Below are 26,555 nucleotides of genomic sequence, written 5' to 3' on the forward strand. Positions count from 1 at the left end.
TAATGTTTGTAGTCCTATTTACTATGATATTAAATTGAAAGAACACAAACATGGCAGACTAAACATGGAGACTTTGTGTTTTTAAAGGTCTCTCATCAGTAACATTTGCACCTTGACATCTTTTACACGATATCTGAATCAACCATATATTGAACTGAGCCACACTTGAATAATAATCAAGAACCTTTAGAAATTTATACAAAAAAACTCTTTAAATTGTCTGACTTTGTCCTTTCACTGCAAAACAACCAAAAAAACTAGACACATTTCTGTCTAGTGTAAATCTCTTAGTACACTTGAGACAAGACATAATTAACTTAAAAGCAACTTTTCAGCAAGATAAAAGTTTTAAGCTTTAAGCTCCTTAAATTAAGTTAAGGAGCTCAAGTTAATTTTTTGACGTTGATGAAAATGTACTGCTAATATGACATTTTTCCCCACAGTATATGTGAAATAATCTGCCAGTTGAACTAGCACTTTTTCATCAATGTTAAGAAATTATTTAATCAAAATGAGCTCCTATATTTAGCTGAAACATTGTAAGTTTGGTCTTATTTCACATGTACTTGTACATGTCTGTTTTCTAGATATTTGCACTAGAAAACAGACCAAAACCCTTGGTAAGATTTTGTTTTTGCAGTGAGACATCTTATGCAAATCCCCACGAAGAGAAAATGAGTCACAATTTTTTAACTAAATTAACTTCAGTGATATTTTAATTTAAATAGATCTACATAGAGATGCTTGTCTGTAGATTTTGTCACCTGAACCCAGACGTCCAGTCTTAATGCGGCTGCAGAGAAAACATCGTTTCAATAACGAGACTTGCAATTATTTTCCATTAAATCAAAAGTAGTTTATTTAACTTTTGCCTTCTCTGTATAACTTTATTATAATAAGACACTTCTCTGCTTGTACATTGCTCCCTTGAACTAAAAATTGCAACATTTGTTTGTGGGAATGTAAGTTGGGGTAGACAAAACTTAGATACATACCAATATACATACATGTGTGTATATTACGGCTCCTTTTTTTGTTTTTTTTTTATACTAAAAACCATAAATGCTAAAAACAGCTTGAACCACTCGGTGTACCTCAGTATGTCTGGAAACATAATACAATCTTTGAGAGATCTTTCGCCGAGACACACGACTGGTGTTCATCTTTTTAACATGGGTACATACATTAATGTGCACGTCAACGTTGAAGGAGGGATGAGAGACTCTTGGAGCCAGTGTTAAGTGTACAGCTATCAATGTATAAACCAGTAACAGGCAATGCAAGCAGCACCCAGCGGTGTTTTCATGCTAAGAAGAATTCAGAGTGAAAAATAAAAACGTCCAACTTCACTCGCCTGCTGGAGAACCGGTGCTTTAAATTACAGGAAAGAAAGTGAGAATTCTCCACTGCAGAGAGTCTTTATTAGGATGCTGAACATATACACACGGCTGAATGTATACATGTGGATGTATTTAAGAAGATTTATAGCTGTTAAATCACATGTGGAGAGGAGAGGGAGGTGGGGGGGGGGCAAACAAGGCAGAAAATGCGCTTGCCGTTCGCTTTAACCCCTCCAGTCCCTGCCCCCCCCCTTCCCCGAGTTATTAACACCAGAAAACACACACCGACCCATGCACACGGGCGCGCGCTCACACACACACACACACACAAACACACACAGTTCATCAAATGCCCTACTCACAACATCCCAGAGACAATCTTCAAAACTATTGTCAGTAAACAAACAAGAGCCCCAACTTACAGCAGTGACAGAATGGATGCAAATGAGGAAATCGTTTTAGTTCACTTTGGATGCTGTTATAAGCTGCTTTACGTCTCCTACGTGTGATAAAAATAAAAAAAACAAACACTTTTTACGAGTGTAATCCTACATCACTCCAGGTCACCATTTTTGTTGTTGTTGTAAGTAAAAATCCCACGGACCGTGTGAACTGCACATGTTCGGCATTGTCCCGGTTAACGGCCCGCCCCGTCTGCATGTGTGCCGGGTGAGAAATCGCTTTCCTCCCTCAGACGTCGAGTCCTTCGAGGAGCGACGGATCTCTGCATGGCGGCAGTAAGCGGAGAAAAGAGGGGAGGATTGGTTTAAAAAAGTACAACACTGGCTCTGTTCTGTGGGGCCGGACGGCGAAACCTGTCCTGTAACATCCCCGAACATGTTACCACAAAACAAAAAAGAAAGAATAAAGAAAATGAAACAAAAATACTACAAGGAGTGCTTATTCGAACATATACGATTATCTACTGAAGAATAAACATTTGCATTAACCATCTAGTCTGGCGTTTAGATGAAGGATTTTTTTCCCCTCTCCTGTCAGAATTGATTATATTGGAAAAAAACCCAACAAAAACCCACACACAAAAACGCCGATCACTGAGGAAATAATGGTTGTTAAAATAAAGCCATCATGCTATCAGTACAGTCGTCACAAACACATCTGGTCAAACTATATTCAGTTGGGGATTTTTGCAGCCTGTGGGATTTCTGCAGGGAAGGATTATGCTACGGTGAGGCCAGAAAAAGAAATCCTACAGAGAGAAAAATAAAAATAAATGAGCAACTAATAACTACTGAAATGTCAGAGCAGGTTAACAATTTAGAGCAAAAATAAAATTCACACCATGTATCTGAACAAGGAACAAAAACACTTATACTAACGACAAATCAATGCAGGTGGTGGTGAGCACCGAGGAGAGACCAGACAATCTTTTCATGGAGGAATTAGGGGGAAAATGTGAGCAGGGAAGTAATTTAATAACCTGCTTTACAGAACTATGTTCATGTGTGGGGCTGAAATCCAACTAAAAATGCAACAAAAGCCACCAGAAACCTCAACCCTTTATGGTCTGAAGAGATTAAAAACAAGTTTTCTGCCTCCATGAGGGAACCAATGCAGACCTGTGCTACCCGAGTCCCATCCAAGGTCAGAGTGTGGTGGAAACTGAACACATAAATAGAAAAATTAACCCAATCCAAACATGTTCAGGGTTTCTAAGCAAACATTTTAATTCTGCCGTGTTGGTGCTTGTATAGCTTAGCGATACAGCCACATGCTTCTCAGTGTTTGTTAAAGGGCGGTTAAAAACAAAACAAAGGGGGTCCATGAACTAAAGGAGAGCAAGACCAAACAAAGAGACAGTGCTACAAAAACGGACGGTACGCAGGATGTAAAAGGAACAGCTGAAGTGAGTATGAATACCATCTCCATAAAACGGCACGATCCACTAATGTGTGAGGGGTGTCAACAGATAAGCCATGAAATAACAATCAGAAGGGGTTAAGATGGAAGGGTGGGTGTGTGGGCTCGTCTAACAAAACATCTTAATACTCCATCACTTCCTATTTTTGGGCGATGGCCAGTTGCCACGTTTCTCCCCACGGTTGCCACCTCCGTTGGCTGGAGCACCGGAGCCGCCACCGCCCGGGGGGCCGCGAGGGCCTCTCCCTCCGCCTCCTCCGGCGCTGACCCTCCTGTTCTGTCGCTCCATCCCGGGACGCTGGCTGGAGAAGCTTCGTTTATTCGCAGAAGGCTCTTTACCGGCCATATCTCGATCCACCAGACCGCCGCCGCCGCCTCTACCCGGGTGGTGGTGATGATGGGAGACGTAGGACTTCCCCCCTCCGGCGTCCCTGTCTCTGAACTCGGTGAAGTCGCTGCTCTCGGAGGCGGTTTCCCACTCCTCGTTGGCCTGGTCCGAGTTCTGGTTGGTGAAGTCCGGAGACTTGGCTCCGTGGTTGTGGTGGTGTTGGGCGTGGGCTGGGGCAGAGTTGCTCTGGTTGTAGTGGTGATGGTTGTTTGTGTTGTTGGGCTGCCCGCTGTTGTTGTTGTTGTTGGTGCTCAGAGTGGAGCCGTGGTTCGGGGCATTTCCTGCGACGGGGGCAACCACCGGACCTCCATTACTGTCCTGAACCGAATTCAGGGAAGGAGACGAAGGTCTGCCGCCGCCGATGACGCCGACACCGCCGTTGATGCGCGCGGCATTCTCTCGCTCCTTCAATCTGCGGAAGCGGGGAGGCTTGTCCTGCTGGTGTTGAGAGCGGCCATGACGGCGTCGCCTTGGGGGTCGGTCGAACCCACCGGGAGGGTGGCCCCGGTTCGCAGGATGTGGGGGGGCGTTTGAGTTCGGGGCGGGATTGGTTGCAGCTTGTTGGATGATCACTCCTCCGTTCTCAGCGGACGCCACAGCAGGAGGCGTCGTGGCAGGTAAAGATGGCGGAGGCGGGTTGACCCCTTGATTCTGACCTCCATCTACCACCTTGTCCTTCTTTTCTCCTGCACCCCCCCCTCGACCCAGATCTTTGGGTCCAGAGGTCAGAGGTGGACCTTGCTGTTTCCGGCCTGAAGTGGCAGACTTTGATGACCCGGCGTAAGAACCTGAGCCAGGTCCGACCCGGTGACCCCCAACAGGCCCTCCAACGGTGCCACTGCCCCTGTACATGTTTCCCCCTCCGCCGCCTCCACCCCGGCCCCTTCTAGAGGGAACCCCCCTGGGGGTGAACACGCGAGCCTGAGAAACTCTGGGTGCCACTGAAGAGACATTCCCCGTGGCTCCGGCGTTCCCTGAACAGTTCTTGGAGTTGGGTTTCTGGTGTTCTTCCTTGTCAGAGTGACCGAGGTCACTGCCCCCACTCTCGCTGCCCGTTTCCGAACCTCGCTCCCTCCTCCTCTTGGGTATTTCTTCATACTCTGAGCCCTCGCTGCGGGTCTCGCTGCGATTCCTCGCTCTCGCCGGGTTATGCTGAGACCGGTCCTGGCCGTGCCGAACACCAGATCCATCACCCTTGGCTTCTTGGTGGTGGCCGCCCCCAGTAGAGGAGCGGTAGTCTCTCCCACTCCTCGCTCCCATCCTACCACGACCGCCGCCAGCTGGTCCAGCACTGGCAGTGTACGTACCCCGGTAACCACGGCCACCGCGGTAGAACTCTCCTCCTCGTCCCCGACTGGGTCTGCCCCCTTTCGCAGGCATTCCGCCTCTTTCGAAGGAGCGGTCTCTCTCCCTCCTGGAGGGAAACCCAGAAGACAATGAGTCTACTTCCTTGGACCCTCTGCCGGACCCTCCTCCACCTCCAGAGGCCCGTTCTTTCCCTCCACTCCTGGCTTTAGCTGTATGATTCTGCTCCTCTTTTGTTGCAGTCGAGGCATTCTGGGGCATAGAGGAGGCGTCCTGCTTCATGGAGGCGGGTTGGCCGCCATCTTGCTCTTTCTCCTTGCCTGGTTTGTCTCCTCCATCAACCTCCACTCCTTCCCTCTTTATTTCCTTCAGCAGAGGCTTCTTGATTGGACCAGCCCTCTTGTTGGGGTTGCTGCCTCCTGTCTGGTTGGAGGGTTTGTGGTCTGATGGAGTACTGGAGGGGTCCTCTCCTCTTCCTCCTCCTGCATTATTACCCCTCCTGCCGTGGGAGGATCCCCCGCCCATGCTGTTGCTTCCAGGCCGTGGGCCCCACTGCGTCTCCGTTTTATGCTCGCGCCCTCCTCTTTGGTTTGATTTAGAGTGAGGATGCTGCTGAGTCTGATTATGACCGCCATGCTGAAGAGGGTTTTGGTTGGAATGGGCCAGAAACGTGGGGCCTGGTTTGTCTGGTTTCATGTGACTGTTGCTGCCTCTCTCGCCTACAACAGCCTCACCCTCCCTCAGAGGTGGCGGGTGATGCTGGGCCGCCTTCCCATCCTCCCTGGCAGAGGAGGAGGAAGAGGAGCATGAGGATGACAGGGATGGCTGGTGAAGAGGTGGAGAAGAGTCCGTCTTCTTGGCGGGAGCCTCGCCACCCCTGTCACGACTGTTTTCTACTTTGTGGGGGTTCAGGGGGAACTGAGGCTGTTGATGGTGGTGGCTGTGGTGGTGGGGAAGATGAGCGCTGCCCTCCACGGTGGGGAGGTCTGCACGGCCGTTACGGTCGTAATGAGAATGTGGGGCTCCCCATATCTGCACCTGCTGAGGCCCTCGAGAAGGCCCGTCATCTGGATGGGTGAAGCCGTGGGGCTGGTTGCCTCTTTCGCCCTGCCTCTGCTGCGGGTGGGGAGGCATCCTTGCACCCTGGTCGGGGAAGTTGCTGTAGTTGCCCCGCCCTCCGATGTAGTGATGAGGGTGGTGTGTGCCTCCCTGGCTGCCAACTTGCACACCAACGGGAGGAGGAGGAGTTTGACTGGAGGTCCCAGATGATGAGCTGGGCTGCTGAACTGGTCCCAGTCCTCCGTCGCGCAGGCGGTGTGGAGGAGTGTCACTTCTACAGAGAGAAACACAAGTTAAAACCCTAGACGAGGGTGTGAACGGGTTTTTCAAAGGTTTTGGTTTGTTTAACACAGAGCAGTGTAAAAGCAACAAGTGTTGCAATTTTGGTCCTCAATCGAACGGCATCTACTGGACTACCGGGTGTGAAAACACACCAAATAAATAAAAAAAATAAATAACTTAAATTAAATAAATTAAAACCAAACGTTCAGAAACATCAAATATGAATACCTGGGCCCTTTCCCCACATCCTCCTCCTCCTGCTTCTGTCTCAACGGAGACGTCAGGCCGCGGTTATCCGCTCCTCCAGGGAACACCTCCGGCCCCCAGGCCAGCTTTGGGTCTATAGGGGGGGTCCCACGGTGAGGGTGGCCAGGATGCTGCTGCTGCCTGTCGAAAGGTTCTGAACCAGAGCCTCCTGAATCGGATCGTTCACGACCAATAAGCCCTGCAATAGTGAAATAATTTTTTCCTAAAAATATAGTTTACAATCAGCATGTTAATTTACAAAAGTTGTTTTCACTGTAACAATTAATTGTGATAAATGGATTATTTAAATAATCAACTAATTTGGTAATGAAATAATTAACTAGAGAACTGAGGTTCTATGCCATTTTCTGAGAATACCCTCAGAGCAGTAATTAGTGGTGTAAGTTTAGCTTTGCCTGTTCAAAGTCTGTAAAAATGCATAAAAAGTTTCTTATTAAGCACTTTTTGCTACGCAGGTATTATACAAAAAATCATTAGATTATTCTTATGATTTAGATCAAGTCAAGCAGAAAGAGTATCTCACTAGCTGCAGATGCGTAATTCACACACATGATGATCAAGCAGACACTAAACAAATGCTGTTATTGTATTGATTTTAGGCAATAAAATGCTTATTTAAGTTGTTTTAAAAAGGGAATTATTTGTTTATTTGCATTTTCTTATGCATTTCTAATAGTTCATGAAATAAGCTTAAGCAGTTAAATAAATCATCTGGTGAATGTGTCAGTTTTTTTGTCCGACTACTCGATTAATAATCAGAATAATCGATTACTAATACAGTCATTAGATGCAGCCAGAGTTTCATAGTTGAGTTTTTTTGTGATCTTGCATCAACTCACCAGACGGGTGCATGCCAGCTGAATAATATTCCATGGGAGGAGGGCGACCTTGCATCACGCGAGGGTCCATGTAGGGCATCATAATCCAGCGAGGATCAAAATTCATGGGCAGAGGTGGAGGTCGCACCATGCTGCCTGGCTGATAGAGGGGTCCGCCCTGCTTTGGCCCTGGGCCCGGCTGGGGGGTGGAGCCTGGGGACGGACCCTGAGGCGCCTGGGGCTGGGGGGACAGCTGACTCTGGGAAGCCTGACTGTGCTGCTGCTGCTGCCACTGCTGCTGCTGCTTCAGAAGCTGCTCCTGCACAAGAAAAGCAGATATATTAGACCCTTCGGACATCCAGTGTGAGCATCAATTTAAAAAATGTAGCAAAGGCAAGCCCTGACCTGCTGCTGCCTCTGAAAGCGAGGCGGTAGAGACTTCTGGTACTTGGAGTAACCCTGGCCAGGAGGACCGCCGGCTTGACGGCCCACTCCTACACCAGAACTCTCCATCTTCACCGGCTCGACGCCTCTTTCACTGCCACTTCCTGCACGGACGTGAGGACTGCCTGCGGACTCTTCCTTACTCTCCACTGACGGAGGGACATCCAGAGTGGGCTGCTGTGGCTGGGACACAGCTGGCTGGGGACACTGCTGGACATCTGCATACCGGTGGACAACAGTAGTTAAAGCTTCCCTGGATGAACCACACAGGACTTTGCTAATTCAGGGTGACTGCAGGTTTCAAGAAGTCAAATTTAAGACTTTTTAAAACCTTATTAATGCCATCATGAATAAAATGTAAGACTGAAAAAGAACTAGTAATGTAGGGAATGGTTGGGGGAACATGCTGCGTTACAAATCAAGCACTGCAAAAACTTAAATTTCTGATGTCTGTTTGTGGCTCTTAGCAGCAGCTCTGCGTTTTTCACAACGAATATGGAGCTTCACAGCTTTAACCAAATAATGTGAAGCTTTCAGCACAATGGCAAAGACGAATATCGTCTAGCCAATGAGTGATAAATTTGCACTTAATTCATGATAAACACAAAAATACTAGCAAGGGTTTGTTAGCAGCTAGTTAGCAGTAGCCTCACTGCCTCGAGTCACAAAACCTAATGAAAAGGTCTGTGTACGACTCAAACTTTTGCCTGACAGAAAGTCATGCTAGAAAAAAAAAGTACATTACTTTTCAGACATTTTATGGCCTAGAAGCTGTATTATGGAGCTTTATAAGTGTTTTATAATTGTTAAAATTATCAACCAATCACAGCCAGGACGAGGGCTCTAGCGCTGTAAATCACTCTTGTGAAGGAGACAGTCACACTGTACTCTATCTCTGCTATTGTACAGCTCCTTCCTGAAAGCTAGCCTGCCATGAATGCTAAGGTTAGTTAGCGTGACCACCAATCACAGCAGATAAACAGTTTTCCTGGAACGGTTTCTCCACCATTAGCACATGTAGGAAGCACGTATGCGAGCATTATTGACAGTGCTAAGATCTTCCTCCTGGTCCTTTTTGACCAAGAGTGGTGCAGCTTTAATTTTAGACACACAAAACTTGTTAACGATGAGTGGAGACCCTCATGAGTGTGACGCTGACCTGCAGTCGAGTCGTAGCTGCTGTTGCTGCTGGCTCGCCGGCGGTCGCTCGCTCCAGAGCCGGACCCGGACTGGGCTGCCAGCACCGGAGGCTCTTCGGGGTCCACGCAGGGGGAGGCCGGCTGGCTGATATTCGGGGAGGACGCTGAAATCGACGGACTGGGGCTGCCGGCCGTAGCAGCGGTAGAGTTCCTGTCGAGGCCGGGGGTCTTGCTGCTGCCGGCGGCGGCTGCCGGGCCGCTGCCCTGCTGCTGCTGCTGCTTCTCGTCGAGCCTCTTCAGCTTCTCGGCGCAGGCGGCCCGTCGCTCCTCCTCCATCCTGCGTTCCTCCTCCTCACGTCGGCGACGGGCTCGCTCAACGGCCGCAGAGATCTCAGAGGAGGACTGCTGCCGGCGCTGACGCCAGGTCTCGTCTTCGTCGTCTCCCTGGGAGCCGTGGACCAGCAGGCCGGGCTGAGAGGAGGCGGCCGGACCCGCTGTTGCTGGCTGGAGCTGGGCGGCGGCAGCGGCGGGTTTTCCCGGGCCGAGGGGCGAACCCTGACCGTGCGGCCGGTCCTGCAGAGTTACAAAAAGGTTTTAATGTGCAACGATGAAGTCCTGAAGATGACTCAGCTGGAATGTGTCATAAAATGTCCAATGAATGAATCTCAAACAGAGACAAAACTAAAGAACAAAAGAGTGGATTTAAAACTAAAACAGGTGCATCTCATTAAATTACATTATCAAAGACGTACTGGAGTGATTTAATTCAAAATTTGAAACTCAAGATTCATCACACGCTATATATATTTCAAGCATTTATTTCTGTTAATTTTTAATAAAAAAACTAAATTCAGTTTCTGTGGTACATAATATGGATTAAAAAGGGATTGTTTTTTACAGGATGCACAGTGTTTTCTGTGTTCCTGCTGCATAAGCTTCAATCGGGCATTGCTAAAGAAGCTAGCTTTTCACGTAGCTTTATCAAAAGCATCGTAATGGAAAGTTGAGTGGAGGGAAGAACTCATACATCCAAATTAATCTTTTCAGATGAAAGGAAGTTTCGAATTTTGTTTGGAAATCAAGGTCCAAATGTGCAAAATTTTTGCATTAAATATCCATTTTTATTGGCATACATTTAATATTTTACATTTATGGGAAACTGAATTCTGTGCTTTCATTAACACAAAGACTTGAAATAGATAACTGTGTGTTTTGAATCTCCTTCCTTGGAATTAAATTACTGAACCTGCTGTGATCTTCTAATTTACTGAGATACATCTGCAAAGATGGCTGAACCATACACTCTGCAGGCGGTGGATGAGTTCATGGCAGAAATGGCTGATCTATGAGGCCCTGTTCAAACGTCTACCTGTCGATAAAAGGAGTAGGGCCCTGGTCCGAGGAGCGGCCCAGGTGGGGGGGAGGGCTGCTCCCGGGGGCCACCCAATCCAGGCCTGCGCCCCTGTATACAGGCAGACACGGTTAGCCATAATCTGCACTGACAGCAGCATGCAAACAGCAGGGAGGTCCAGGTCCAATCACAGGCATCAGACTGGGGCCCTGATCGGTTCTCATCGATAAGGATCAATAACTAGGGTGTTCGGTGACGATGTTAAAATTTCAAACTTCATGCCGATACCCAAAGCTGGTTTTGATACCGCTGCAATATTTTTGGAGGAGGCAGTTTCTTTCTAAGAGCAAAAAATATTATTAACAAAATTATAATGAAATATTTTCCATGTTAGAGATGAAATAACCTGCCAGTGGAACTGGAACTTTTTCATCAATATTAAGGAATTATTCACTTAAAACATGCTCCTGTTTCTTGCTGAGAAGTTATTTATATGTTAGTTTTGTATTATTTCAAATGTACTGGAAACTAAACCAAGAATACTTGGTAAGATTGTGTGACTTTTTTGTTTTTACAGTGTTCTACATTTCCAGATTTAGCAGTGCCTTGCAGAGTAACTGGTTGCTGCGGTCTGATTTCCCACCTGATAGCTGGAAGGCGCCCCCTGGTTTCCCCAGCCGCTGCTTCCCTCCTCGGCCCATCCTGGCTTGCTGGAGGGGGGCTGTGGGGCTCCGTCAGCGTTCGAGGGAGGCGTGTGGCGACTTTCCCCGCCGCTGTCCGAGGCTCGGGAGTGAGAGTTTGCAGTGGGAGCGTCCTGGGACCTCTGCTGCTCACTGAGGAGGAAAGTCAAACACTCAAACTAAACCACAGTAAAACCCTGTATACTGTGTTTCCATTCAGTATTTTAACTCTGTGCATCAAACCTCGTGAACAAATAGACCTACTTGTTCACGTACCGCGAGTCATTCTTGCTCTCCCTTTTGTCTTCGTCTCCCTCTTCATCAGCTTCATCGTCACTGAATTTCAGCTTGGCGGAGTAATCAATCTCCTCATTCGCCCCTGTTCAGACAGGAAGCAGCTTCAGCGTCGTTTCTGTACGCAGCGTTCACTCAGCGTTCATCACTCAGATCAATTTGATTCCCTGCCTCTCTTTTTACCCCAAGTGTTTTTAGCCACATGAACCACTCTGCTTTGATAAGCAAGAAATGTGATATTCACAAAAGCATCAAACTCATTCACTATCACTATCCCATCGACTCCTTAATTATTTACTGGCATAAATAAGGATGTTTTCCACTGCGATGCTTTAGAAGGGAATTTAATGGGACTGGAAACTAAAACGAAATAGAGCTGCTCTAGGTCGTCGTGGCGTCTTGGAAAAATATCCACATTCCTTGAAACTTTTCCACATTTTAACACAAAACTTCACTAGTTTCTGTATATATATATATATATATATATATGCAAAGTGGAAGGAAAATTATGGATTTTTTTCTAAATGCTTTACAACTAAAAATCTGAGAAGTGTGGCATTCATTTTGCTGCAACTTTTCCAGTATGTCTCTACCAGCCTTCAAATCTAGAGACGGAAAATTGTACATATTTATTTTTAAAACATCTCAAGAGGAGTCCCTTGGTCTTGGTGAAGCTGTTCATTCACTCTTGTTCTCTAACAAACCTCTGGAGCCTCCACAGAACAGCTGGATTTATACTGAGATTAAATTACACACAGGTGGGCTCTATTTGCAAATTAGTTGCTGCTGAAAGCAGCTGGTAGGTTTAAGAGTAAATAGTAAACAAAGTCCCTGACTATCCATCCCTTAGTGTTGGTCATATAAAATCCCAGTAAAAATACTGAAATTAGTGGATTTATCGCTACAAAATGTAAAGACGCTCCAACGATAAAACACTTTTGCAAAGCAGAAAGAACAGATTTTTCATGCTGAAGAGTAAATAATTTATTAAACACATTTCTACAACCCATAATGTAATAAAACTGGTAAAATGCAGCCATGATGCATTTCAATTCATTAAATTTCACTGACACTTGTTTCTTAAACATTTATAAGAAAGAAGCACTAATTCTAGAGAAAATATGAAAACCGTGGCACCATTTTATCTCGACAACATTTATCTGATTTGTTTAAGAGCAGCAACAGAACCTCTTTTTCCGTACCTGCCCAGCCATCGTCTCCGTCGTGATCCAGTTCATCCAGCTCCTTCAGGTCGTCCTGCTTCAAGATGGAGGGGCGTTTCACCATTTCCCCTGAATCCCGAGGGCCGCCCTGGGCCCTGCTGTCAGGCCCCTGTCCACGAGAGAACCTGGAAGAAGAGAGAAAGAAAAAACTATCAAAACGCTGGAATAACTGATTCCAACAAGTTAAACAGAAAGTATTTGGATACCCACCTTGGAGGTGGCCCCTCCCCAGGTGGCGGGTACCTGTAGGGCCCCTGAGGGCCATAGGGGCCCGGGAACGGGAGATAGGGGGGATACATCTACAAACAAATAAACATTAAAAACCCTGGTTAAACTCTTTTTGTTTTTCTATAAGATGGCGGTAGTAAAAAAGAAAACGTACGAAGGGTGGCATGATCCCTCGAAATGGAGGAAACCCGGGCCCCACGGGGGGCTGGGGCAAGGGCAAGGCGGGGCTGCCTGCAGGGGGATTCCTAGGTGGCCCTTGGATCTGGGGGTTTGGATGGGGGACCCCAGCTGCCCCATCCATCACCAGCGCTCCACCTGTGCCCCCCTCCGCTGCCCCCTCCCCAGGCAGGGTGGGCGCCAAGGCTCGGCCCCCACCGTCCCGCCAACTTGTAACGTCTGACAACAACGACAAAAACAAAACCACAAAGAGTCGGTTAGACGTGGGAGAACACCGGCATGGAGACAGCATTGAAGCAGGCGTTGCGGTGAGCGCTCACTCTGGGGGCGGAGGCTTGGTCCGGGCCCATACCACTGATCTGCAGTGGCCGGTTCTCTGCCAGCTTTGTCCTGGTCGCCAGCCGACTGCAGGGTGGGAAATTCCTCGCGAGAGAACGGCGACGGTAGGTTTGATCCCTTTCCACCTGCAAACCGGGTGAGGAAGGACACTTAGACCTGTCACCACTGGACCATATGTTGCTCCAGAAGTTATTGTGATAACTGATAATATAGTTTTGAGACCATTTTCAACTAACATAACAGTAATGTCATAAATATGTATCAAAACATTCTAAAAGATAAATAAACTTTAAATTCTAACTAACATTTAACACAGAAACTGGAAGACATTTTAAATATCCAAAATAAATAAAGAAAACAGAAACACGTAAAGTGAATTATGAAGCCTCTGTAAACAAAGCGGCTAGTTGAGCCCAAAGCACCAGACTGGAGACTTTTATCGTCCAGTTTTTGGTAGCGAGAACGAAAAAAGAAAAATGATAAATCACACAAATGGAAATCATTGAGTTTGTTTTAATCTATCATATGATTAACTGATTTATTGCTTATTGTGACAGACCTAAGGACACTTGGTGGCAACAAAGAGAACGTGGAGGAAACAGGAAGCACTTAAATCTGGACTCACCATCCCCTTGTGTTCCATGTGTAACGCTGGCCTGTGCCCACGACCTTGCCCCTACGGCCTGTGTTGAAGGTGGGGCCAGAGCCTGAGGAGAGCACAAACACACCAACATGAGGCTTGTGTGTTTTTGTTTTATATTTGTAGCAGGATGTGCGTCTTACCTCTGAAATTGGTGGGGTTCTCGGGCGGGTCGGTGCAGCTATCTGTGAAGCCACAGGCTGCTGCGATTCCGGCTGCGGTGCTGACAATGCATCGGTACTGTTGACAAAAAAAACAAAAAAAACAATTGCAAAACGAGTCACATCTGAGCCCAACGAGTCTCAGACAACCAACAAGTTTTGTTAGAGAAAACATGGAAAAGTAGGAAATCTTACACACATTGTCCTGATATCCAAACTCACTGAAGGGACATTAAGTCAGAGGAGGAGAACATTTTGGAGATGAAGGCTCAAATTCTCTGTTTTACTTATTGGAGACTATGTTAAATCATATAATTAAGATAAATCATACATATTTTATTGGAAAACGAACCTGGTCATCGTGAACTAGAAAGATCTGAAACCCCCAATAACAACTGAATAGAAACAGAGAATTCAACACATAGACAGATCTGTAAAAAACTAAGAGTCCACTGCACTGAACCCCATTAAAACCTCCTGGTTTTTCCACCAAATGTTGATTTCTGAACGTTTTCCTGAGTTAAAACATTAGTTTTGTTGTTTCTAAATGAAATCAACTTGTTTTCTTTGCATTATTTGAGGTCTGAAAGTGCTGCATCTTTTTTGTTGCTGTAATACTTAGAAAATTATGTCCTGAATATTTATCAAGAATCTTTTTGCTTCAAAGTTGTACATATAGGTGTGCTGTGCTTTTTTTTCTTATTAATTTCAATTTATTTTTCTGTTGATGTATTTTTTGCTTTCACAATTCCAGGTATATTTGTTTATTCCATGAATAGGGGGAATTGTCAATGTTCAATTACATAAAAACTTTAAATAAAAAGTAAATAAATTAAATTAAATTAAATACGGACAAATATTCCCACTTTACCTCTTTGGGTCTGCTGGTTCCTGTTTGCTTGCCCATCCTGTGCCGTCTTTGGGAACGAGCGAGACGTTGGGGTCGTTGCCTTTGTTCTCCGCCTTCAGACTGGGCAGGTTGGCAGGTGGTGGCATGCGCCGCGCGGAGGCAACTTTACCAAGAGACTGCAGGCCATGGCGGGGGGGAACTGGCGAGGGGACAGAGGGCCATGAGCACAGACGGATCATTGAAACGTGACGCCTGCCGTATCTACTCAGCGTACAGACTGGGCAAATGACAGGGATCAAGTTTGCTGCCAGCTCTGTTGAATATGCAACTCAGGTGAAGAAGAACTAAGGTTACAGGCTTGGTGGGATGTAGAGTAACAATTCTTAGACATGAGTTTCTAAATTCAGACACCACGATGACACACGAGCGATGTGTGTTCCTGGAAGTCTAATGGCAAACCCCTGAATAAAATATAACCTGGGAAATGAGAACAAGTTACATTTGTGTCAGTTTATGCTCTTTATAATTTACAACACAACCTTCTCGTATTTTGTAAGGGTGCACCGATTGCAGTTTTCTGGCCTATCGCAGATTACCAATCTGTAAAAAGCCTGACCTGCTGATTCCGATTTTGGTCTATAATTTTTTTTTGTCTGAAATGTCGCAAAACAGAGCAAAAGTGGGGTGAATATTGTTAACTGCAAATGTTCAAACCTGAGCTGTCAGTCAAACCTCTCTCACTGTACAGCAGAAGAGGACAGTGGTCGATTTTTAAACCTTTGCTGAGGTAGATAAGATCGGTTTCACATCTAAGTATCGGCCAATCATCAATCTCCCAAAATTAAGGAAATCAGAAGATCTAAAAATCTGTGCACCCCTAGTATTTTGAGCCGTAACTATTGCTGCAAAACAAAGACAGTAAGTTCAAAGGTGGGTACAAGATCAATGAGAGACTGAACAAAGTTGTGCATCAAGGTTGCAGCAGAAATCAAGACAGACCTGAAGCATGAATGAGCAGGTCGTCTGTAGAGAACTAAAAATAGATCCTTCAAAAAAGATTTCTCTTTGATGTGTAAACAAGGCGACAGAATGCAAATACTCACCAACAGGCTTTTGTGTTTCAAGGCTCTTTCCTTTGTATGTATCAAACAAGTTGAGAGACGCATACTTGGTTTTGCCTTCCTTCCCCTTTGCAGTTTGCCCAGAGCGCTCTGACATTGCGCTGTCCGCTCATTGAGTATGGTGAGCCCTGAGACTGGGGCACAAAGAGGGAGAGACGGTGAGCGACCCGACACCAGGGATGCTCAGGAAACAGAGAGAGAAAGTCTGTGAGAGTCGAAAATGACAGGCAACGTCTGAAAAGTCAGAGCATAAAATCTGATCGTTTGTTTGAGGTTTGCTGGCTTTATAAATGCATCACACTTTTAAAGACTAATCTATTCATCTAGTGGAATAAATGCAATTTCATCTCTGTGTTTTTTTTTCTCACTTGCATATGTAAAAATACCAGAATCCAACATTTTTCAAAGTAATTAAATTTTTGCATAATAGTAACAGCCTAATCGGTGAAATGGAACAATGTGCTTCCCAGTTTAAACCAGATGATTATTTTGGCAAAACTAAACTACAAAGAGAATAGCAAAAGGCTAACTTTTCTGTAACATTTTTTAATTTGTTATTGTTTTTAAATAATACTTAACAATAAATCACACTTCATCTTTACAAATGAAAATATTTAGATTATCTTAGCACAACAAATAACCATTAATGATGTGAAGGTATTTGTAGGTAAAAACCAGAAACTATGAAGACTAATAAATTAAAATATATAAAGGTACACCTATTTAACCGTAATCTAAGGTGGAAAATGTAATTTTTGTACAAATAAAATTACTTATTCACAGTTGTATTCTGTAGATTTGCTCCAATAATTTTCTTTTCGGAAAACTAAAACACTTTAAGCAGGTATTAAACAGGGAAGAGCGATATGCACCTAACATTTTAATCACAATATTTGGTGTTATTTATTGTGATAATGATAAAACAAATGCATATTTAACACTTATCTGCAGTGTTTTTAGGTAACTGTGTGACTGTGACTCTTTTACAACAATAAAAACATTTTAAAAACACTTCTTCAGGGCACCATAAAGAAGTGTGACTTTTATCACACAATAACTGCATTTAATCCTATTTCCATTTTTTATATATTTAATAATGCTTTCATGAAAACAACAAAGGAGAAAACAGCAAAAAAAAGTAATCTGGATTTATTTAAGGATAAACAATACAATAATTACCCGTCACCAATATTAAACACATTTTCATTAAGGCAATTTTCTATATCTAATTTTTTTGAGAAATTATGTAATACAATAATGTAAGAAATGAATGCTGTAACTTATTTGAAATTAAGCCCATCTCCAGTGTATGATTCCTGAGCATCAGTCTTAATTACTAACATTTCAGTGGATTTCACTCAGAACACATTAATATTTTAAAACAACATGTTAAAAAGGCAGACATTACTGTATCATTGTGAATATATTTTAATGTCAAGCCTGATAAAAAGGGAGAACTTATCAGATCTGCAGCAAAAAGTGCTGGTCAAGTTGGTAAAGCCGTTAGCAATGGCATTTTTATTTTTAATAAATATATCTGCAGTGACAAACTAAACTGCACGACCCTTTGAACACATCACAAATATTTCACATCATCATCATAACGGCACTAATTGCCTGCAGGTCGGTTTCAGCATTGTGGTAGAACGGGCTCAATGCAGCGCCGTGTTCATTATTGGCAAAAGTCTGAAGAGACCGAAACGCAGGATCCAGGTTACTATGGCAACACGTTGCAAGTTCTTTCCTCCCCTGGTCAGGAGACGAGTTCATGGCGGCCAGCGAGCGCTCAGATTAAACTCCGTTTGATGAGCATCATCAATAAAAAACACCCAGCATGGACATCTGTCCACTCCGGCAGGATTCAGCTGCTGCTCTAACCTCGTCCGACTGCTTTAAACATCGATGCTGAACAGCGTCCATTACGCTCTAATTGGGTCTTCATTACTTATTCTGAAAAGTGTAAAACAATTCTAACCTGTACTGATTGCCCATGATGAGCTTTAAAGCCAAAAAAAGACAAAAGTAGGAGGTGTAATACTTTATTATAATGAATAACATGAGTGATAAAAATTAAAACAGAAAGCTCTTCCGATCTAAAATATGGCTTCAGAAACACCAAAAAGGTGTTTCGTAAACCAACTTAAGTAAAGAAAGATTAAAAGGTTTATTAAAATAATAAATCATGTGATATACAATTATGTTCAGAAATATTCATACCTCTGACAAAGGTCGTTGTTTTTAACCCTACCAGTTTATTTCAGTTAGGAAGTGACACAAGCACCTACAAAAAGATTAATTTTAATGTACACAGGGTACCAATTAAAAAAACACAATGCAGCATATTGAAAATAATCAGTGGAAGACACTTTGTTGGAATTACGGTGCCCAAATCAATCAAGCTTTCAACATATGTTAAGACTGTTATGTTGAGATTACTGCCAGGCAGAAAAAAAAGACACACTGGCAAAATTAAAATATTATTGTAAGAATAATGTTGGGTAAAACTGCTACCCATGCTGGGATGAAAACAAATTCAAGAGTTTTCAGCATATAAAGCATACAAAGTTATGCTACTGAGTGGAGCTTGAGATGATGGTCAGAGGTAAACTGGAGCACAAGTCTATCACTAACCATCCCAGCATGTTAGTCAACATATGCTGGGTAAAAAAAGAAAAGAAAAAGGTTTCCAAAACAAACAAACAAAAAAAAACATTGAATCTTTAAGAACTACATTAGTTATTTTTATTCCAATGTTTTCTACCTAAAGACACAACTCTAATGTGAGGTGTGAACTATCAAAGTGCTCACTCTGGAACCATCGATCACTGCAGATGAGCAAAAATAAATAGGAGTTTTCTTTATACTGACAGACTCATTCAGCTGCTATAGATCTCCCTTCACAAAGTTCATATTTGACATAAGAAACATACCTGCACTCTGCAACCAAACTATAGCTAAGGTACCAGTGTATGTGATTTCACCAGACGTGAACTGATGGTTTGTGTAATTATAACAAAGTAATCTGGCATAATACATGATAGTTACAATCCCCTCCTAATATGTGAAATAGTTAACTCAAACAGCAGAGGCTGCATCTTTTCAGTATGCCAAACTAAATGTTTTTACAGTTAAATATCCAACAAATGGGAAGAAATGGTCACCATTTTTTCGACAGGTACTGCCAAAGCAGTACATCCAGGAGCAATTTATTTGTTTTTACTAGTTTAATATAAAGACTAACAGCAAAACAATATATAAAATAAAATCAGGACTAATAAGAGCATGTGGAGCACACTGATGTGATAACGTGCTACATTTATTAGAGTTAAATTAATTAATTTCCACCCTTTTATGAAGCTAAAAGATTAAATAAAACTGATGAGTCAGATTAAGAGGATAGAAAAGAAATACACAGATTCTGCCCTGTAGACAATATTATGACCTCTCCATTTTGGCTGGCCACCTACATATTAATTCTTCATAAATATGAATGCATAATGTCAAGGGAATACGGTATAGTAATGATATTGTTGTACGTAGAAAGCGTTTAAATCAGATTTTCTCAGCCTCTGTCCTCTATGATCATAATTATGCCCACTGTTTCTGTTCACAAAGAACCTACACAAGGTAAAACCACTGAAGACACCGGAGGTTCATCAACAATACAGCATCCAATTGTGATACTGCCCACACTGAACTCACAATGACGACAATGACTGAATATATTGTGTAGCTCTTTTCACAATCTAATAACTCCACATCGCCCAACTCTACCTGAGACTAGGAGACTCAAACAGGAAGCAAACGACCCAGAGCTGCCCTGACCTACTAACTGAAAATAGTTTTTTAAGGCCTATAACCAATAAAAAGTAATTTGTGTAATTTTAATTTTAACTCAACAGTTGAATGCACCAAACACTGATCATAAAGCAGGGTTTCCCTCAGTCATTCATCCAGTGTACTGATGTGTTTTGAGTTGAAAAATGTTTAAAGTTGACAGCAATTCTTTTGAAATATCAATTGTTAATTATGTGTAATTGGAAGACTAATATCTGAACACCAACTATAAAGTCTTAAAAAATGCAAACATAAAAAAATAAGGAATGCTTAGCTTGGTGGGGGTACAAATAAAGCCTGGTGGCCCACCAGGCTTCATTTGTTTCTGGAAAGAAAAACATTTCCATTACAGTCTACAATAAAGGTAAGCAATTTTGAACCCAAAGCAAAATAAAATCATTACAAGATCAATTTAATTTATTCATCAAAAATATCCCTAACCTTTGTCTGATTTTGTTACCACAGAACATTATGTTTGTCGCTGTGCTTAATTTTCAATTCTGATGCTTTTAACAATCAAGCACAAAGAAATCATTGCTGATCAAAGGAAAACTGAATATCTGATTTGATTGGTGCATTACTATCTGTCTGATACAAGACAAACAAATATAGATTCACATCCTAACTGATGGTTTTACATTATAATCATAGAACAGCAGCACTCCAGCGTGCCTCAGTAGCCAGATGAGATTAGAAAATTAGGTCGTGGGATGGCTGGTGAACTACGTGTTGTACGGGGATTAACAGGGGACCAAACGTACAAAGAGGGCCTGCTAAGCTCCAGGCAACCATGGGTGGGAATGATCTTTGAGGAGAGAGAGAAAAATCACTCCACAGCTACAACACGTCCACCTGCAGCCCTGCACTGAAGTATGATGGTGAAAAATAAATGTATCTTGTAGCTAATTATGGTTAGCTGCCTTTACACACAGGCCCTCTCTGTTCTCTTTGGGGAGGAGGGGAGCTGCGTTGTTTCATAACACATTTCAACACCTACAGCAGCTCCGAGACGTCCACTACTCCCCAAAAACGACCCGCTCGATCCCAGCACACGCTCACGTTACACCCGGACGCGTTCACGGCGCTCATTCACAGATGGCAACAGAGATGAAGCAGAACAAACGATTTTATTAGCGGACAAAACAAAATGGCGGAGGAGAACGGCCTAGAGCCGTTAACGTAGGACGGTTGAAAACTACCACTGTAAACACAACTCACCAGCTGAAATCATTAAAAATACAAGCAACGTAGGGATATAAATCTACTTAAGTTTAGAAATAAGTTATACAACATGTTAATTCGAGTGATGGCAGTGTATGCTATAGCAGAAGGGTAGGCTAGCCCAACCTACGAGTAGCATCAAACCAAGCTATCGTTTATCCGGTAACATCTGGTGTGTAGTTTTTGATCCTTAACACCCAATCACACCAGAAACAACTTAAACATCTCATATGTAGCATAAAACAAGCAAAACATCCCCCAGTTGAACAGCCAACGCGTCCATTGCAAATCAAACTCCCAAGCTATGCTACTTGACCGTTGGCTAACAACAACAATAAAGACACAAAAATATCACCGCTTCTCTACAGAACGTCGTTTTAGCTAACCATCAGGGGTAACAAGGACATACTCGGGTTCAGATTAATGTAACCGAAGAGTTAATAGCGTGTTGGAAACGTCCATCCACTGACCTGGTCTTGTCCCGACTTGTCTCGAGGATGTATCGCAGAATAAGCTTAGCTTCGATGCTACGGTGTAGCTTTCTAACCTCCTGCAAAGACACGCAGAGACACACGGAAAGAAAACGTCTTTGCAACAACTGCTTCCAACTTTGATTAGATCGATGCTGCACAAGATAACAGGAGGTGTTCGGCTTACTTTCTTGTTCCTTTTCCCCCCCTAAAAAAATAAACGAAAACGGGAAAAGAAAATTGTTGATTCTGGACTCAATCCGTCACCTAAAGAGCCGTCAACGGCTACTGGGTGAATTTCGTGCGATGGGAGCCGTTTGGGACCCTCAACAGAAACGACAAATGTCACAATTATTAATATTATTTGAAAAATAAAAATTGGGAGGGAAAAGTACTTCATTCAAGAAGAGTATATATATTTCGAAACAATACAAAAAGCTGTTATGTATCCCGTCTTGTTTTTTGATACCATCAAGTGCTGCTTTGGAGGACTTTAAAATTAGATCAGTTCATTTGATCGATGTGGGTTATAGATTTTAAAAATAGAAAACGTTCCAAGTACGACAAAAGAATAAATAACTACAATAAAAAAAATGCGCGTTTTTCCATAGGGAGTGCTATTGCATGTAGAGCAACAGTGTTATCAGGCAGTTCCCAAAGCATCTGACAGCCAAAACTGGGATTTAAGGGCATCAAAGATGCTCCATACACACAATTTTTGAAAATTACTACAACTTGATATGTAAAAGAAAAAATGTAGGAAATTTTAATATAATCTAAAGGTTTATTGTTTTACAAATTCAACTGAAAAACACTGATTTGATACACTGAATTTATCATTTTGTTTTGATGAAATGAAATTCTATTAAAAAAAAATCAATGTTCCATTTCGCTGAAAATCAGCAACCTACATAAGACCAAATGCAAATCATAATAATCAAAAATATATATTCTGAAATGTTGACCTACTTAAAAATAGAATAAAAATAACTTTTATTGTCACTTAGTGGGGAGATATCATAAAGTAAGAAAAGAATGTACAGTAAGGGCAAAATTACAGCGTAATAAAAAATGCCATTGTTTAAAAAACACACTAATTCAAAGAAATGTGCAGCTGAGCAGAATAATAAAAAATGTGCTTGTATCTGTGAACAAAAACAGGCTATTTGCAAGGATGTAAACATTTATTAACTTTACTAAAAGTGAATAAACAGCTGGAGGAGATCAGCCTGTGACAGGAAGCCCAGGTTGCTGTAAAATCAGCTTTCAACTCGTCTTCCTCTCAAATTACTCCATAAACTCTCTAAAAAGTTGAGATTAGACCAGTTCCATCACAGTAATCTCCTGGTTATTAAAGTATTAGTATGATTGGACTGTGTGGGCAGGTGCCAAATCCTAAACCAGTTTCCCTTTAAAGCTGGGCAGGAAAAAAAAATTTTACATTTCCTAGTGGATGACTGCAATGGCTTTTGATTTAACAAAACTCAGTGGACCAACACCAGAAAATAACATGATAACTCCCCAAAGCCTGAATCTGGACCTTAGTTAACATGTATTTTGTATTTCTACCGCCTCTTGATATTCAAACTAAAAGAAAATTTACTTTAATCTGAAAAGTAATTTGGACCGGTTGAGCAATATCATGGTCTTTTTTTCTCATTACTTCTGGTACAAAACTATAAGTAATGCTTCTAATGTTATGTCAGAAATAAAAATGTGTCTTTCTCATACTGTATGAAAATATCTGCTTTCAACTGTATTTATACTAGGAGTTTACAACTTTTATAATCTAAAGGGTCAATTTTTAGGTGAGTTTAACAAACAAAAACTAATTCAGAGCCGCTAACATGAAATAACCGTTGAAAAAAGGCAAGTTGTACTTTTTGATGAATATCTACTATAGAAAGATTGTTGTAATTTTTGAAGAACAATAATTTTGTTTATTTTTTGGGTAGGAATTTAAAATGAAAAACATAAAAGTATAGCATAAAAAGGATAAAAACATAGTTTCTGACATAATGACATACAGCTCTGTAAAAACTTAAGAGGCCACTGCACTGAACCACATTGAAAACCTCCTGCTTATTCCACCAAATATTGATTTCTGAACTTTTCCTAAGTTAAAACATTAGTACTGTTGTTCGTAAATGAATATGAACTTGTTTTCTTTGCATTATTTAAGGTCTGGAAGTGCTGCATCTTTTGGTTATTTGACAATTTCTCATTTTCTGCTAATAAATACTAAATTTTTGCTTGGAATTTCAGAGACATGTTGTCAGTTGTTCATAGAATAAAAGAACAATATTCATTTTACTCAAATATAAACCTATAAAAGTAAAATCAGAGAAACTGATCGTTTTACAGTGGTCTCTTAATTTTTTTTCCAGCGCTGTATATATATATTTTTTAAAAGAATCATGTTTATTATCATAACTACTCCTTGAATAAACTGCTACAACCTGTATTTGTTATTGTGTCTATATTTAAAAACATTTTTTTTTATCATTTCAGCAGAAGTTATTACTCCTGACTTACACTATTTTTAAGTTGACCTATTTTTTTGATACAGAAATAAATATAATCAAGCAATGCTTGACTATTATCCATGGCAATAATTACATTTTCTCCAGTAGCTATTTGCCGGAAAAAATCTAAATGTTGGAGAGAAAATTATCTTCTTACACAGATTATTGATTTTATAATATTATATAACTTGCAATCAAACTTCTCATAGAATTATGTGTTTATTTTAACAGTAATAGGAATCAGGATCAGACTCAAGTCTACAGATTAAATACTTTCCATAAATAAATATAACACATAATCAGCAAACTGATTTTATTTATTTGAACAGCATTCCCTCAAAACAATAACATGTTGGGAATTTGTATTTATGAAGTCATAAGGTCAAAGTTCAAACAGCAACAGTCTCCTAACAGCGCAGAGTGATGGATTTAAAGTGTCTTGTGATGAAAAACATAAAGAAATAAACCACTGCTGGGAATTAGTTTGTGTTTAGACAGAAACTAGATGTTTTTGTCATTTGACCACTTTAGAAAAATCTTAGTGAATTCAAAGTATTTTATGATAATTAGGTCATATTTACTCATCTCTTTCACATACAAATATAATTAAAAAAAACAACATTGCAACTGTTTTTAAATCACTCAAACTCAACAAAAGGTATTACAAAAATATACAAGTGCATTATCCCATAAGACTATTTATATTACTTTATATAATTACATAAAACAAAAGAAAAAAAAATCATGCATGAATTTATGGAGGGAAGAAAATACAGAATTTCTGAACTCAAATGAATCATAAAGAAAGTAATTGCCTCATATGTTAGCTATACCAGATATCTGACTGCTACATGTAATGAAATCCCAAAACAATAAGGCCTATTTAAAAAATAAAAGTTTTGTTTCATGGTAAAAACAGGATTTCACTGCAGTGGCTGGAAACTGTGGAAAGATTAAAAAGGAGTGGGATCTAATTTCACAGTTGTTCTCTGTGCTTTTTCCTATCATGTGAAACTCAAACCCAGAACAGTCAAAATCACTGGAAAATGTATAAAGTCCTCTGGTTTACAGCGAGTACACAGCATAAAAACCTGACTTTACATAGCAGAGAATTCAGTTATGCTATAAAAAGGTTGTTTTTTTACTCTGAATGTCTGTTTTCTGCAGAAGACTCTGGATTTTTCACGACCATTTTGCATATTTTACATTAGTTCACACAAATTTGCTCATTCTGCTGACATAGAACCTCTTTCTTTCTTTGTATCAAACCTCCCAAGCTGTCAAATATAGTACCTTTAGAGCAGGGGTGTTGAACTCATTTGGGCTCTTAAAGGGCCGTTTGTGCCAGAATGTATTGATAAAACTCGTTAAACTATTAAAAACATAAATGAATTCTTAAAATTAAATAATATTGAATATATTTTCAGTCCCTCCAGAATTTTGCGATTGTTTTTGTGATCTTTTTTGGGTGCAAAAATCAAAATGTTTATAGTGCAAATTTGGAAATATGACGTTAAATGCAACTTTTAATTCCTCGTTGTATAGATTATGGATTATAACCTGAGAGCAATTAAAGCTGAGGCAACTGTTTAGTACAAGTAAGAAAGTTTTTGACAATTTCTGAGAAAAATCTGCAATAAACTCCCAATTATGTATTAACACAAAAAGCGTGGGTATTTGTTGATTTTGTGTGAATTTCCACAATAATTCACAAGAAACTGGAGGGACTGACTGATATAATTTATAGTAAACAGATAAACACTGTATTGATTTGATTGAAAACATGATATTTAAGCAGACTTAATGTTTAATCTAGAGCCTAGAGGGCCACATAAAAAGCTACGTTGGGCCGGATTTGGCCCACCAGCCTCGAGTTTAACACATGTGCTTTAAAGAGTTTTTTATGTACCGATATGTTACATTATTTAAAGTGACTTAAATAACTGTTGATATGAGTTTTACGCTTACTCTAGGAAGCAGCTTGATTCAGACCTCCTGGTTCTTGACATCAGAAATAGTTTTTAGTGAAGTCGTAGTTTCAGCATCTGGAATAAACACAAAAACATCCATGAGCTGCGACTCGATGCAGGCTGGATTTGGCCCGTATGTCTTCTCCAAGGAACTGACCGGCTTCGGCCGTCTGGAACGCCCGTGTAAAATCTTTCCATGAAGTAGAAGGAAAAATTACATTTTTCCTGCTGTTTTTAGAAATTAGTCCACCAAGCATCTCTAAAGACAAAGTTTAAAAGTAAACCATATAATTGTTGTGGTAAAAATAGCATAAATCCCTGCAAAAACACAAAGTCTTTTTTTAAAAAACAGTTCTAATTCTATTGGCAAATTATTTCAATTATAGCAAGACATTTTTGCATGTTATAAATGAAATAATCTGCCAGCGGAACTATCATTTTTAATCAATATTAAGAAATTATTCACTTAAACAAACTCCTATTTCTTGCTGAAAAGTTACTTGTAAGTTAGTTTTGTCTTATTTCAAGTGCGCTAAGATATTTGC

General features: G+C 41.5%; 1 protein-coding gene across 3 annotated transcripts; it reads right to left on the minus strand.

The window, feature by feature from the left end:
• Window positions 1-835: 835 nt before the first annotated feature.
• LOC102236632 (protein PRRC2A-like) lies at window positions 836-21,816 on the minus strand. 3 transcript variants are annotated; one of them, XM_014474092.2, is made up of 18 exons: window positions 21,703-21,816; window positions 21,516-21,595; window positions 15,970-16,121; window positions 14,888-15,065; window positions 13,999-14,095; window positions 13,841-13,922; window positions 13,197-13,340; window positions 12,854-13,095; window positions 12,682-12,770; window positions 12,451-12,596; window positions 11,231-11,333; window positions 10,918-11,107; window positions 10,293-10,385; window positions 8,944-9,496; window positions 7,746-8,002; window positions 7,362-7,659; window positions 6,484-6,700; window positions 836-6,247 (listed from the first exon to the last, which is right to left on the minus strand). In XM_014474092.2, exons 3-18 carry the CDS (start codon window positions 16,082-16,084, stop codon window positions 3,355-3,357), a joined length of 5,697 nt encoding a protein of 1,898 aa, XP_014329578.2. In that variant the 5' UTR covers window positions 16,085-16,121; window positions 21,516-21,595; window positions 21,703-21,816; the 3' UTR covers window positions 836-3,354. The 3 variants fall into 3 exon arrangements, with proteins under 3 accessions (XP_014329578.2, XP_023200282.1, XP_023200283.1); XM_023344514.1 differs by having other exon boundaries at window positions 11,219-11,333; XM_023344515.1 differs by lacking the exon at window positions 10,293-10,385 and having other exon boundaries at window positions 11,219-11,333; window positions 21,703-21,815.
• Between the last annotated feature and the right edge of the window lie 4,739 nt (window positions 21,817-26,555).

The sequence above is a fragment of the Xiphophorus maculatus genome, chromosome 13 (genome assembly GCF_002775205.1).
Source record: "Xiphophorus maculatus strain JP 163 A chromosome 13, X_maculatus-5.0-male, whole genome shotgun sequence".
In the NCBI taxonomy this organism is placed as follows: Eukaryota; Metazoa; Chordata; class Actinopteri; order Cyprinodontiformes; family Poeciliidae; genus Xiphophorus; species Xiphophorus maculatus.

What these genes read in the sequence shown, in the direction of transcription:
- LOC102236632 (XM_023344514.1), bottom strand. Translation starts at nt 16,084, where the DNA reads ATGTCAGAGCGCTCTGGGCAAACTGCAAAGGGGAAGGAAGGCAAAACC. An exon ending in TGAAACACAAAAGCCTGTTG is followed by an intron (nt 15,066 to 15,969) that starts GTGAGTATTTGC and finishes TCCCCTCGCCAG; the next exon opens with TTCCCCCCCGCCATGGCCTG. An exon ending in CAGCTACGACTCGACTGCAG is followed by an intron (nt 8,003 to 8,943) that starts GTCAGCGTCACA and finishes ACCGGTATGCAG; the next exon opens with ATGTCCAGCAGTGTCCCCAG.